The sequence below is a fragment of the Orycteropus afer genome, unplaced genomic scaffold (genome assembly GCF_000298275.1).
Source record: "Orycteropus afer afer isolate SDZICR_OR568_19922 unplaced genomic scaffold, OryAfe1.0 scaffold00026, whole genome shotgun sequence".
Classification (NCBI taxonomy): Eukaryota; Metazoa; Chordata; class Mammalia; order Tubulidentata; family Orycteropodidae; genus Orycteropus; species Orycteropus afer.
In genome coordinates, this window is record NW_006921613.1 from 2,336,755 (window position 1) to 2,350,776 (window position 14,022).

General features: G+C 37.6%; 1 protein-coding gene across 1 annotated transcript in view; it reads right to left on the bottom strand.

The window, feature by feature from the left end:
- Window positions 1–2,052: 2,052 nt before the first annotated feature.
- Window positions 2,053–14,022, bottom strand: part of UNC13C (unc-13 homolog C) — a 903,686-nt gene continuing 891,716 nt past the window's right edge. Inside the window, exons 30-32 of the mRNA XM_007935152.2 lie at window positions 8,852–8,944; window positions 7,226–7,385; window positions 2,053–2,338 (exon numbers count right to left, since the gene is read on the bottom strand). Coding sequence (XP_007933343.1) covers window positions 2,053–2,338; window positions 7,226–7,385; window positions 8,852–8,944 — 539 coding nt within the window. The remainder of the gene's footprint in view (window positions 2,339–7,225; window positions 7,386–8,851; window positions 8,945–14,022) is intronic.

A 14,022-nucleotide genomic window follows, 5' to 3' on the forward strand; every position in this document is an offset into this window, starting at 1 on the left:
TCTGTATTCTGAAAACTACAGAACATTGATGGAAGAAATCAATGAAGAACTAAATAAATGGAAATAAACTGTTCATGGATTGAGGACTCTATTTTTAAGATACACATTGTTCCCAAATTGATCTATAGATTCAATGCAATTCCAAGAAAAATCCCAGTATGATTTCAGTTTTTTTACAGAAAGGCAAAAATGCTAGAATAGTCAAATACAATTTGAAAAGAAAAGGCAACATGGAGGGACTCATGTTACTCTAGTTTAAGACAATATAGTTACAGTAATCAAGGCAATGTCATATTGACTAAAAGGTAGACACTACATCAATGGAACAGAATAGAGATTGTGGAAATACACCTATACACTTTTGGCAAATTGATTTATAATGAAAGTGCAAAGGCCAGTCAAAGGAGGAATTGTGGTCTATTCAACAAATGATGTTGGAATAATTGAACATTGATATGCAAACAGTAAAAAGAGCATGAATTTTTTATCCCTAAATAATAAAATGGTGCATAAATTAAATAAAAAAAAGGCAGAAGATACAATAAAGTGTTGAGTGTGCTCAATATACAGCCATTTATTAATGCATATGCCAAAGGATCACATTACACTATGCATTGGGAGAAATCATTAACAAAGCAAGTGCCTAATGGTTTAACATGAATCAGTGGTTCTCATGGTTTGTGTTTTCACACCCAGAAGCAGAATAGTTCTGAGATTCATGAATACTATTCACTTCTGTTCTTAACTTATCAGATCAGCTTGTTCACAATCATAGTAACAGGTTCTTGTTTCTGAGTGTGGGTAGTCCACTAACAGTTATGACCATTAGTTACAATTACAAAGTACTGTTCTATAGCTAAGTATTAAAGTGCAGACACTAGGAAGTTAAACCATAAAAGTACAGAAAGTGAAAGTACTGACAATCTAGGTGTATTTTATGTACCAAGCTGTATTGTTTTCCTGTTGCATCTGTTGCACTTTGGGGTTACAAATAACATAGATAATGAAAATTATAAGCAAATTCTTATATTTATTTTGCATTTTTCACTAAATAGATGACAACATGACATTTTGCTCCAGTTCAATATATAGCAATGCTGCATTCAGTATAAATTGTTGAATATTTTTAAAAGAAAAATGCATTTAACTGATTGTAGAGCTAAGTAAATGAAGATAGTCATAACTGTCAGAGGGAAAACACTAACAGGGTAGTTACTTATCATAGGTAATTTTAAGAGGCAACCCTTCTTCCCATTTCTAAACCATTAGCCCCATGGATTTCTAAAGAATGAAATTTGGTAAAGTTGAGACATAATACTATAATGCAAATGCATCAACTTACCTTTTTATTTATTTATTTTTTACAAATGTGATGTGACCTTGGCAGTTTTGAAGAACAAAGTTTTCTCAATATATCAAACATTGTTAACAAACTCTGTTTAGCATTGCTTTGTATAAGTTTGCTTTAATAGCATTTCTTCACAGTGATATATCAGAAAGGTTGGAAATGGGTCAGCATAAAATATTTCCCACCTTTTCTATTTTAATTTGTATGCAAAAATCATCACAATATAACTGCAACTATAAAATTACAAACGCTTTCTACAAGTAACTGCATTTCTAGTTATGGTAGAAAAGGGTACTTGTCAGACATCTACAATGAGGTAAGTCTAAATAAAACATAATTTAAGTAACAAATGCTTTATGACCTATGGGAATATAAACTAATTTAACAAACTCCAAAGACAAATTGTTTTCTAGTATGTTTAATGGATGAGAAATTGATAATGAAATCAAAACATTTTAAAAGATATTTTTGATATTTTACTTTACATAATAATTTTGGCACTTCATGGAACATTTACTTCCCAAAGACCAGAACTGGTATAAAAGTTTGGTAGGTTTTCCACATACCTTGAAGACATTGTACTTGAGTACTGGCAGACACTGTAACATAGTGAAATAAACATTCCCATATATTTGCACATGCATGCAGTAGTCAAACAATTATAGTTTATGAATTCTCAAAGACGGTATCTTGGAGTGTTCATTTTAAGCACTCTCCTCAGTAGATCTTGTTTCAGATTTAAGTCTTACAAATTCTTTAGCTACATCATCGTTGGTCCTCTGAGAGAGGATTCTTAGGATAGTCAAACCGGTTTCATCCATACAGACATTTTTCAAAAGAGGATACCACGCTCCATAACTTCCCTTTTCAGCTATGTTCTGTAGCTGAATGACTGTCATTCCTATAACTCGATCTTCTCGGGCAAAGCAATAATCCTTAACTGAGAGATGAAGTTCATAGGCCCCTGGGCGGTTTTCATTACTCACAATGCTGTATGGATTGAAAAGAGGAATTTTAAGCAAAATATTTACTTCATCTAGGAACCAAGATGATACTAAAATACTACTGAATACGTTATACATAGTTCTAAATATCATATTGGTAAATGGGGTATCATGGAGTTTTTAACCCTGATGTAAATGTCCTTCAAATTTAACTTAGGTGTTCTTAAGATGTTGACAATCTGTATTAAAAAATCCTCCTTTCCCTAGATGGAAATAGAAAATCAACTTAAATTTTATTAACTTGATTTTAAATATATTAATAGAAATTAGGGGAGCACTGGTAGCGTAGTGGCTAAGGCACTTGACTGCTAACCAGAAGGCTGACGGTTCAAACCCACCAGCCACTCCTGGGAAGGAAGGTTGGGCAATCTACTTCTGTAGTGATACCTCCTCAGAAACCCAAGGAGGGTTTGCTATGAGTCAGAGCTGACTTGACAGCAATGAGTTAGGTTTTTCAAATAGAAATTAGAACTATAATATCATGTTGTGCTTAGTAAGATACTGTTGATCTTAAGCAAAATTTGTGTACTTTATTCCTATCTGTTGTCTTGTTTCAAATTATTAAAAATCAATGATGTTTAATAATTAAATATACAAAATTTATAATGCACAGCTGTGAGTTGCTGTCAAGTTGCATTTGTCTCATGCTGATGCCACGTGCATAGTAAGAATATAAAAAACAATGTTTAATGGTCATGTTCTGACTATGTCTCGAGTAATGCAAAGTGGTGAGTTTATCTGGGCTATGAGGTTTGACCATAACACCAGTATGTGGGCTTCTGGTCATTTTAACTGTGATGATGAAAATATCTGTGTTACTATGCTCTTAAATTGTCTTTATGAAGATTATTTCTACCCTGACCAAGCAAATAAGTATTGCATATAATTTCTTTTATCACTCATGTTATACTTTGTCTTTGGTCAATGTCCAAACAGCTTAACCAAAACCACTGCCATTGAGTTGATTCCAACTCAATGATACTCATTGGATTTCTGAGGTGGTTAATATTTACAGAAGTAGATTGCCTCATTTTCCTTGTGTGGATCAGCTAGTGGCTTTGAACTGTCAGCCTTCTGGTTAGCAGTCAAATGCCTTAATCACAGTGCTACCAGAGCCCCTTTCCAAACCAAAACCAAACTCATTGCTGTCAAATCATATCTGACTCATAGTGACCCCTCCTTGGGTTTCCAAAGTGGTACCCCTATGGAAGTAGATTATCCAACCTTCCCTCCCAGGAGTGGCTGGTGGGTTTTAGTTGCCAGCCTTCTGGTTAGCTGTCAAGTGCCTTAGGCAGTATGGTACCTGAGCCCCTTTAGGCACCCATAATTCTCACTAATGTAGACCCAGTTTGCTGCTTGTTGTTATGTGCGTTTGCTTAGCCTGACTAATTAATTATGAGATTCCTGATATTGGATGTAGTATCTCCCACTGATATGAAGACTGTGGGCAGGCTGGGGTTGCTAGGGATTATGGGAAGTAGACCAAGATGAAGGACACCTCTTAGAAAAATTTGTTGGCCAAGTCAACATCAGTTCCTGCAATCTCTTTCCTTTACCTTAGATTCCTGGGTGAGCTATAATATCTAGGATCATTTTCTCAGGGGAATACACTGCAAGGACTACCAAGCACTATTCACAGATGCTAAATTGGATTCAAATCTCAAGAGTAAATCAGTTCCAGCAGAGCTCAGTGCTTCAATGCCAATTCTTTCCTATGGCAACAGTGAGACCTGTCAAGTGTGGGGCTGAGGATGGCCTCTACTAATAGTAAACCAAGACAACTTGTCAGCACTAAACATAATGAAGAATGCTAAGTGCTGATAAACTTGTAATAGTTCTTCCACCACTCCTTATTTTTATTTATCCTCAGATATTCATGACTTTCTATTTCTCAGCAGCACAAGCTTCCAAAATCCCTCCTTTTCCAAGTGACTTTTTCTGATGAAACATTTTGCAGAGTTAAATATTAGTTTCCAGTTGACATCAATAACCAAATTGTGTACTTATTTTAAAATACATTAAAATGCTTCCTTTTCCTGGAATAGTAGTCTTGGGTAACTCACTGTGTTATATCTGAATTTTATGATTCAAGTAATTTCTAGAGCCTTTTTGAAAACAGTTGATGAAAATTGTTTGTGTAATCTGGAGCACACAGGTGAAATCTTATAGGCTGGCTTATTAGGTGTTATTAATGTGATTGATTAGAGCTCTTTTTTTTCTATGTGGTAGGGTAGTTAAGTATTCAGAGCACAGGTTTTTAAAAGGTCCCTCAGAAGAGTGCAAGAATAAACAGGAAAAACAAAACATCAAGGGACTGTTTTGAGGAATGTGTGTACCCTTTAGGACTTTGTTCTCCCTCCCCCCTTATTAGCTTCTTGCCTCAGTCCTTGGGTCAAGTCATCTAGAGTTACAGAGTTAAACAACATGTCTAAATAGCATGTTGCTATTGGGTTGCTATGAGTTGGAATCGACTCAAAAGCAATTGGTTTATATGCTGATAGGAATCCTTGGGTGATGCAAATGGTTATTTGCTCTTCTGCTACCTGAAAGGTTGGAGGTTTGAGTCCACCCAGCAGTAGCCTGGAAGAAAGATCTGGTTGATCTACTTCTGAAAAATCAGCCACTAGAAGCCCATTGGGAGCTCTGGTGGCATACTGTGTAAGGCACTTGACTGCTAACCAGAGGGCTGGCGGTTCAAACCTACCAGCCCTTTTTCAGAAGGAAGGTTGGTCAATCTACTTCTGTAGAGATACCACCTTGAAAACCCAAGGAGGGGTCGCTATGAGTCTGATCTGACTTGACGGCAGTAAGTTTGGTTTTTTCAATAAGCCCATTGGAGTGCACTTCTATAATAACATGGTGGTGATATGATAAGGTGGTGTATACAGATAACTCTCAAGTTATATACCCAACTGTATATATGACATTTCCTCTAGGATGTGTAGTTGTGGGCCATCAAGTTGATTCTGACTCATAGTGATCCTAGACAGTAGAACTAGACATCTTCAAATGAGTACATTAAAAACAAAATTCTTGGTCTCTTCATCTCCTGTCTCTTTGCCACCAACTTGGTGAATCATCCTGTTACTCATGCCAAAAGCCTCGGTGGTTAGCCTTGATCTCAACCCTTGCCAGATATCTTCCATTTGCCTCATTTGGATCCATTTCTTACCCATCTCCCCCTTGTACTTTGCAATAGAATGTTGACTTGTGAGCACTACATCAGCATGGTTTCTCCATGCTCCAGCTTCTACTCAGTTTTGGCCAAAAGGGAGCCCCATCAGGAGAGCCTAAGTAGTGATATGGTGAGGTCAGAGTTTTATTTCACTGGCTTCTTGCCTGTGAGGTTGCCTCAGGAGGTCACTCCTCTTCTCCTCTTCTTAAGCTGGCTGATTGTTTTTGCTTTCCCAATTTCATTAAAGTCTGCTCCTCTGCTTTTAGGTGTAAACCAAAAACCAAACTAAACTCACTGCCATCGAGTCAGTTCTGGCTTATAGTGACCCCTCCTTGGGTTTTAGAGGTGGCATCTCTACAGAAGTAGATTGCCCAGTCTTCCTTCTGAGGAATGGTTGGTGGGTTTGAACCACCAGCCTTCTGGTTAGCAAATGCCTTAGGCACTATGCCACCAGAGCTCCTGCTTTCAGGTGTAGGAATGGTTAATAGCTTGATTTCTACTGGCCCCAGGTTACATCACTCTCTCTCTCTGGCTCCCCTACAGTCATATCTTTTGTAAATTCTTTTGTAAAAAAATTTTTTTTCCTCTTATCCATGTTCTAACTCCAAATGCCTTAGGCACTGTGCCACTAGTGCTCCTTCCAGTCCACTGCAAGTTCTGAAGAATCATACAGAACATTTTCAGTTCTCTCTGTTTCTAGTATACCATCTACTCCAAGTCACTATTAGCTTTTGCCTGGGCTATAGAAGCTGCCTTCTAATTTATCTTCATATGCTTAGTTGTCTTGCTTTTCTATAATCATTTACCTATACCTCAAACAGTAGAATATTTTAAGGATGTAAATCAGATAGCTCATCCCTTTAATGGAACTCTGGTAGCAAAGTGCCTAAGGCACTTGACTGCTAACCAGAAGGCTGGTGGTTCAAACCCACCAGCCACTCCTTGGAAGGAAGATGGGGCAATCTACTTCAGTAGTGATGCCGCCTTGGAAACCCAAGGGCGGGGGGTCGCTATGAGTCGAGGCCGACTCGACGGCACATAACAACAACATTGAACTTAGAATTTAATCTAGACCCCTTTACCTTGACTGGTCACCCTGTGTGGTATGGTATTGCACCCTGACCATTTTTCCAAACTTATTTTATCTCACCCTCATGGCTACTATATACTGTTTCTTAAATATGCCAGGCTTGGCCTTACCTTGGAGCTCTTCACTAGCTGTTTCGCTTGGCTTAAAATGCTCTCAACTGTATTACCTGCATGACTGGCTATTCATTTCAAGTTTCAGTTTGAAAGTCACATGGTCAGAGAATCTTCCCTGACCACTCAATCTAAACATCCAGCCAGTCACTCTGTTTTAATTTTCTTCATAGAACTTACTCTTATTTGATCATTTGTTTATCATATGTGCCTCATCTCTGTAAACTACTTCTCTGAGACCAGCGATCTCCTGTTTTCATAGCCAGTGCCTGTAACTTTGTGCAACACATGGCAGGCTCTGAAAAGATTCAGAAAAGCACTATAACTTAGGCTTTTTCATTTGCATGGGATTAGTGGTGAACAGGAACATATAAATTTACATATTTTCCTTGCCTTACCAAAGACCAGTACCCCCTTCCTACCTTGAATCCCTCAATACAATTAACTGCACAATGTCTGTTAATGCCTGGTTGAGTAATAGTTGGCTTTATGACTTACAACTGAAATGTTTCATTGTACTTTGGTGACCACGTGTTGCTTTTTGTCTTTGTGCCTTGTTTTCTCTTTTTATCTCCGAGATTGGGTCCCAGCATACAAACTTCCACAAAGGGGCGGAACATTGCTGTAGTCTGCCAGTTTAGGTCATTAATAGCAATCACTAAAAACAAAGGAGGAGAACAGAAAGGAATATTAAGCATTAGCAAATGAGTTCTGAGGAAACTCAGCCTCCTCCATCTGATTCTTAGGGGGAACTTTTTTTTCTAAAATGATTTATGAAACTATAACTTGAATTTGGTAGCACCTGATCCCATTAACAAAATATCCTTGTAGATAAAACAATTTCTTCTCTGGAATGCATATCTGTTGGAGCTTTACAGTTCTAAGCTGTATGGCACTGGCATGGTGAAAAGTTATCATTCCTTTAGGTAAAAAAACATGATTTTTTTTCGAATTAAAGTTAAGATATGCTCATTATGAAATATTTAGAACATTAAAAAAACCCTCCAATAATATAATTCAGAGACAATGGCTACTAATATTATGTGTATGTTTTCAATATTTAATTACTTTATATTTAAAATGAGATCATATTGTATCATGGTCCTATAATTAGCTTTAGTGTTTAAAGTCCATTACAGTTATTATATATTTCCCAACTGCAAATATTCAAGTATATGGATTTACCAGCCTATGTTTATTTAGCCAGTCACTTATTATTAAACTTCTTGGCTGTTTTCTAATTTTAGCCATCATAAACATTGTCATATGTACACTGTGCTTGTCTTTTCTTTGTGATACCCTTGAGTGTTACAGTAAGAATCATAAATGCAAACAGTTCATGTAAGTTAAAACTTTTGTTAAATACTGTTAAGATAGGTACTGCTGGATAGGTAGAGATAAAAAAGGGAAAAAAATATTTATAAGAACACTAATAGCATCCCCACTCACACTGTGTCTATTGTACACTATAGCTGCATTACTTTAACTTTTATGATACAAAGATAAATTACTTAATACAATTTTAAAATAAATTAGGAGGTCATAATTTGTTGATCAAAGAGGATATTTAAAATTACAAATATAAAAATGAACAGATCATGGTTCTGTTGAGCTAAATATTATCCATTTAATTTTACCTTTTAAATGATCCTGTATTCAAATTGTGCATTCAGAATTTATAATGAATAGATGGAGCTATACTCATTGGGAAAAAAAAAAATCAAATCTATTTTTGGCAATCACATAGGTAGGTAGACTATGTGAATAATAGGAACATACTAACCTGAAAGTTTGGAGCCAACCATCCAAATCATTTTCAATCAATAGCACAGCACCAACCACAGGGTCAACGTTCTATATATACAATTTTGACATTTAATTACCAATGTACTAAAATTATTTTGATATTTTAAGTAATGGAGGCTAAACATCTCTATCACTTTTTTGTTCAGTTTTGAATCAAAAGTTTTGGTTTAATGAAGAAATTCTGATCATGCCCTGAAGTTATTTGATACACATTTTTTAAAATAGAGATCTGAGGAAAAAAGTTACATTTTTAAAATTATTGTTGCTCTCAGGTTTAAATCTAATAGGCTGTTTCATCTACCTGGACACGAAATATACCTTTGACAGTGACTTTTTGCTCTCCAGTTCCTGGGACGGTGGTGATGTCCACATGAACAGATATCTGACCCACTGCATCTTTGGAGGCACGGCCTGCAAGTAAACAGAAGTTTACTGGCCTGAAATTTTAGATGACTTAATAATGGATACTTAGATTCCCCTGCAAAAGAAACTTTAAAGCATATTAATGGCAAATATATGGTTCTTTTGGAAGGAAGACTGGGCAATCTACTTCTGTAGAGATACCCCCTGGGAAACCCAAGGAGGGTTTGCTATGAGTTGAAATTGACTTGATGGCAGTGAGTTTTTTTTTAATAGCACAAAACAGGTATTGCTACATGTTCACTATTAAACTAGCTATGCTGTTTTGAGGCTTGACTTTAATGTTCTGGAATTAAAATATCCATGTTGCTACTGTTAAAAGCAACTCGCAGTTGCCTAACTATGACCAGGATGAATCATCGTCTTCATTACTTTGTTAAAATATTTTACACTGTGCACTGGAACACTCAGATGACTATAGAGCACCTACATTCATGAAGCTTACAGTCTGCCAGAAGAGACCAACATACAGACATATCCCAGCAATATGTTCTGATAAGCTCTATAAGAGATCTACTGATGACAAAAATGAGTGGTGAGATTACCCTAAAAAGGCAGTCAAAGGTGCAGTATGTTGTACTGGAATGTACCAATTATTTGCAATCAGATAAACTTCAATACAAATACTTGTTATTGGTAATAATTGTTCTGTGATTCTAGTTAATTTATGATTATTTTTAAGTATCAGCTTATTTTATTCTTCTTGTGATTTTGTGGAAAGTTTGCAGAGCCAATCACTTTTCCATTCAACTTTCATACACGTTTTGTTTCATGCCATTGACTGCAATCCCCACGATGTAATAGCATACTTTCTACTTACTCCCTGTGTTTACCATTTCCATCCATCTTTCCTTCTTATGCCTTTCTGCCTTTTGATCTTTGTCCCTGGGGAAATGGTGCCATTTTGATCTCAAATGGTTGATTTTTTTCTAAGGAATGCTTACCTCCCTGATGTTATTGTTCACCTTATAGGCCTGTCTGGTTTATCATTTGACTGAGAAAGTTGAGCCACCGGTGTGAGTTCAGTTCCAGGCTTGAAGGGTGACTAAGAGCCATCCCCTGGGGGGCTCCACAAGTCTATGAGACTAGTAATCCTGGTCTTTTGTATTCTTTTAAGTTTTGTTGCAAATTTTTCTCCCACCCTATGAAGAATTTCCGATTATGATCCTTTTCAGGGTGTCATCAATGGTAGCTGGATACTATCTAGTTTTTCTTGTCTTGGTCATGGAAACTGAGGTTAGGCCTGGTTCATTAGTCCTTTGGACTAATTGTTTCCATGCATCTTTGATTTTCTTCACTCTGCTTTGCTTTGTACAGGGAAAGAACAATAGTTGCACCTTTGGCCACTTACAAGCTTTCAGTTAGACAAGTTTCTAGTCACAAAAGTAGGATGTCAAACATCTTCTTTGTGGACTATGTTGTGCTAGTTGACCTTTATGTTACCCAAGACTGTGGTCCTGTGCCCCCACGCCCAGCAACTCGTTCCCTCAAAGTGTTTGATTATGGTGAAGATGTTTTCATAACGTTGCCCCCTATGTTCTATTATATTCATGGTTATATTAGTAGCACATATAGATACATACATAGAAATATCCTCTGTCAAACCCATATATATTCATGGGTATTGTGTCCTTTGCCTTCCCACACCTGTTGAGCTTGTGTGTCTATGTTCCTACTGATAGTTATTGATATTACTGTTATTGCGGATTGTATGTGTAATCATATTTACCTCTGTAGCCTTTATCTCTACTATTACTCCCACTGTCTTTTCATTGATTATTTTGTGCTCAATTCCACCTTATTGTATATGGCCTACTCTCTTACCCAAGTTAATACTCATCTACTCTTAAGTTAGAGATGTATTATCCCTTTCCCTTCCACCCATGCTAATCATCAAAGATGTTGTGTGTGTGAAAACCTTTCCTTGGTTTTTTATAATTATTTGTCCTTCTGGGATGAACTGATTTCACTCAACATAATGCCTTCCAGGTTCATCCATATTATAAGATGTTTCACTGATTCTTTTTTGCATAGTATTCTGTTGTGTGAATGTACCATACTCTGGTTATCCATTCTTCTTGATGGGAAGTTAGGTTGTTTCCATCTTTTTGCTATTGTAAACAGTGCTGTGATGAACATGGGTGTGCATGTATCTGTTCATACCCTGTCTCTTACTTCTTTGGGATACATACCTCATAGTGGGATTGCTGGATTAAACGGTGTTTCTATTTCTAACTTTTTAAGGAGGTGCCACTCCATTTTCCACAGTAGTTGTACTATTTTACAGTCTCACCAGCAGTGTATGAGACCACTTTGTCCCTGGGGAAATGTTGCCATTTTGATCTCATATGGTTGATTTTTCTAAGGAATGCTTACCTTCCTGATGTTATTGTTCACCTTATAGTCCCGTCTGGTTTATTATTTGACTGAAAATTGAGCCACAGGTGTGAGTTCAGTTCCAGGCTTGGAGAAGTATATGAGAGTTTCAATCTTTCCACACTCTCATCAGCAGTTGCTGTTTTCTGTGTTTTTTATCTTTGCTATTATTGCTGGGGTGAGATGAAATCTCATTCTTGTTTTGTCGAGTGTCTCTGTGGTGACTAACAATCACAGCATTTTTTTAATGTGCTTGTTGGCTAAGTGCTTGTTAGCTACCTGAATGTTGTCTTTGGCCAAGTGTCTGTTCGTATCCTTTGCTAAATTACTGTCTTTTTGTTGTTGAGATGTTGAAAATCTCTATAAAATTGAGAGATTAGTCTAGTATGTTGTTGCCAAACATTATCCTCCTGGACTTTAGGTTACCTTTTTACTCTAAGTAAAGTCTTTTGATGTGCATAAATGTTTAAATTTAGGAGGTCCCAGTCATCTAGTTTGTGTTCTGTTTGTACATTTTTAGTTATACTTGATAGGGGCCCTAATCCTATTTATTCTTTATAATCTGTATAGTTCTACACTTACGTTTAGGTCTGGGATCCATCTTGAGTTGGTTTACGTATATGGTGTGAGGTAGAGTAGTACAGTCAATTGCTTGGTATAGTTTTTCTAGCCATTGTCCTTCAGATTCCCCCTAGATGAGGGGGTTGGGACTAAGCAAATGTAAGGTGCTTGTGGTTCGGCAAGGGGATGGGATAACTTGTTAACAATGTAAATGAGGTGCATGGCACCCTTGTAACTATGCAAATAAGGTATATGGAGCCCTAATGTGGAGATTGGTCAATTGTGCCATCCTGGTAGGCATAAAATGAACCATTCTAGATGTGACTCTACTCAGTGAGCCGCAGGGATACAGGTGAGGAGAGGGAAATCAGGCACGCCCAAAGCAGCAGGGTGGGTGGGAGAGTGGGAGAAAGGGGATAAAAAATAAAAGCCAGGAACCTGGACAGAGGAGCAGTCAGCCACAAGGATCCAGGTGAGGAGAAGAACTCAGGCAAGGCCAAAGCAGCAGGGCGGGAGAGCCGGAGGAAGGGGATTAAAGGGCCTAGAATCTGGACAGAGGAGGAGTCAGCCGCAGTGACCTAGGTAAGGGTGGTACGAGAGGTTTCCAACAGGGAGACAAACTTGTCTGTTGGTTTGTCCTACCGTGGTGATGTGTTGATGTGAGTTTTGAGGCTGAACCACTGGTGTTTCTAATCCAGCACATGGTGCACAGGTATCAGTCCAGCTTACAGACTGAGACAGACTAGGAAGAAGGAGGAGGCCATCCACTTGTCAAATAATGGGCCAGGGAAAACCTTATGAATAGCAAAGAAACACTGCTTGATACATTACCAGGCAACTTTATGAATAGTCTGGTTAGGTTAGAAGGCTCTCAAAAAAGGACTGGGAAAGAGCTGCCACATCTGAGTAAACCCAGCCTTACTCCTATGGATAAGGTAAAGCTTTTGAAACCTCCATTTGCTGATGTGGCACCACTCAAATTGAAGTGAAACAGCCGCAGACATCCATTAGTCATCGGAACATGGAATGTATGAAGCATGAATCTAGGAAAATTGGAAGTTGTCAAAATGAAACGGAATGCATAAAGATTGATATCTTCGGCATTAGTGAGCTGAAATGGACTGGTTTTGGCCATTTTGAATCAGACAACCATGTGATCTACTATGACAGGAATGACAGTTTGAAGAGGAATGGCATGGTGTTCATCATCACAAAGGATGTTTCAAGATCTGTCCTGAAATACAATGCTGTCAGTGTTAGAATAATATCCATATGCCTACAAGGAAGACCCGTTAATACGACTGTTATTCAAATTTATGCACCAACCACCAAAGCCAAAGATGAGGAAATTGAAGAATTATCAACTTCTGCAGTCTGAAATTGACCGAAAATGCAATCAGGATGTGTTAATTATCCCTGGTGACTGGAATACAAAAGTTGGAAACAAAGAAGAATCACCGGTAGTTGGAAAATTTGGCCTTGGTGACAGAAATAATGCTGGAACTCGCATGATAGAATTCTGCAAGACCAATGACTTGTTCATTGCAAACACCTGTTTTCAACAACATAAACGGTGGCTGTACATGTGGACTTCACCAGATGGAACACACAGGAATCAGATTGACTATATCTGTGGCAAGAGGCAGTGGAAAAGCTCAATATCTTCAGCCAAAACCAGGCCAGGAGCCGATTATGGAACAGACCATCAACTGCTCTTATGCAAATTCAACTTAAAGTTGAAGTCAATAAAAATAAGTCCAAGAGAGCCAAAATATATCTTGAATATTCTTGAATATATCCCTCCTGAATTTAGAGACCACCTAAAGAATAAATTTGATGCACTGAACACCAACGAACGAAAACCAGAAGAATTGTGGGAGGAAATCAAGAACATTATCCATGAAGAAAGCAAGAAGTCACTAAAAAGACGAGAAAGGAAGAGAAGACCAAAATGGATGACTGAAGAGACTCTGAAACTTGCCCTTGAGCAGAGAGAAGCTAAAGCCGATGGAAGAAATGAAAAGGTAAAAGGGCTGAAAAGAAGATTTCAAAGAGCAGCTCAATCAGACAAAACCAATTACTATAATGAAATGTGCAAAGATCTGGAGTTTGAAAACCAAAAGGGAAGAACA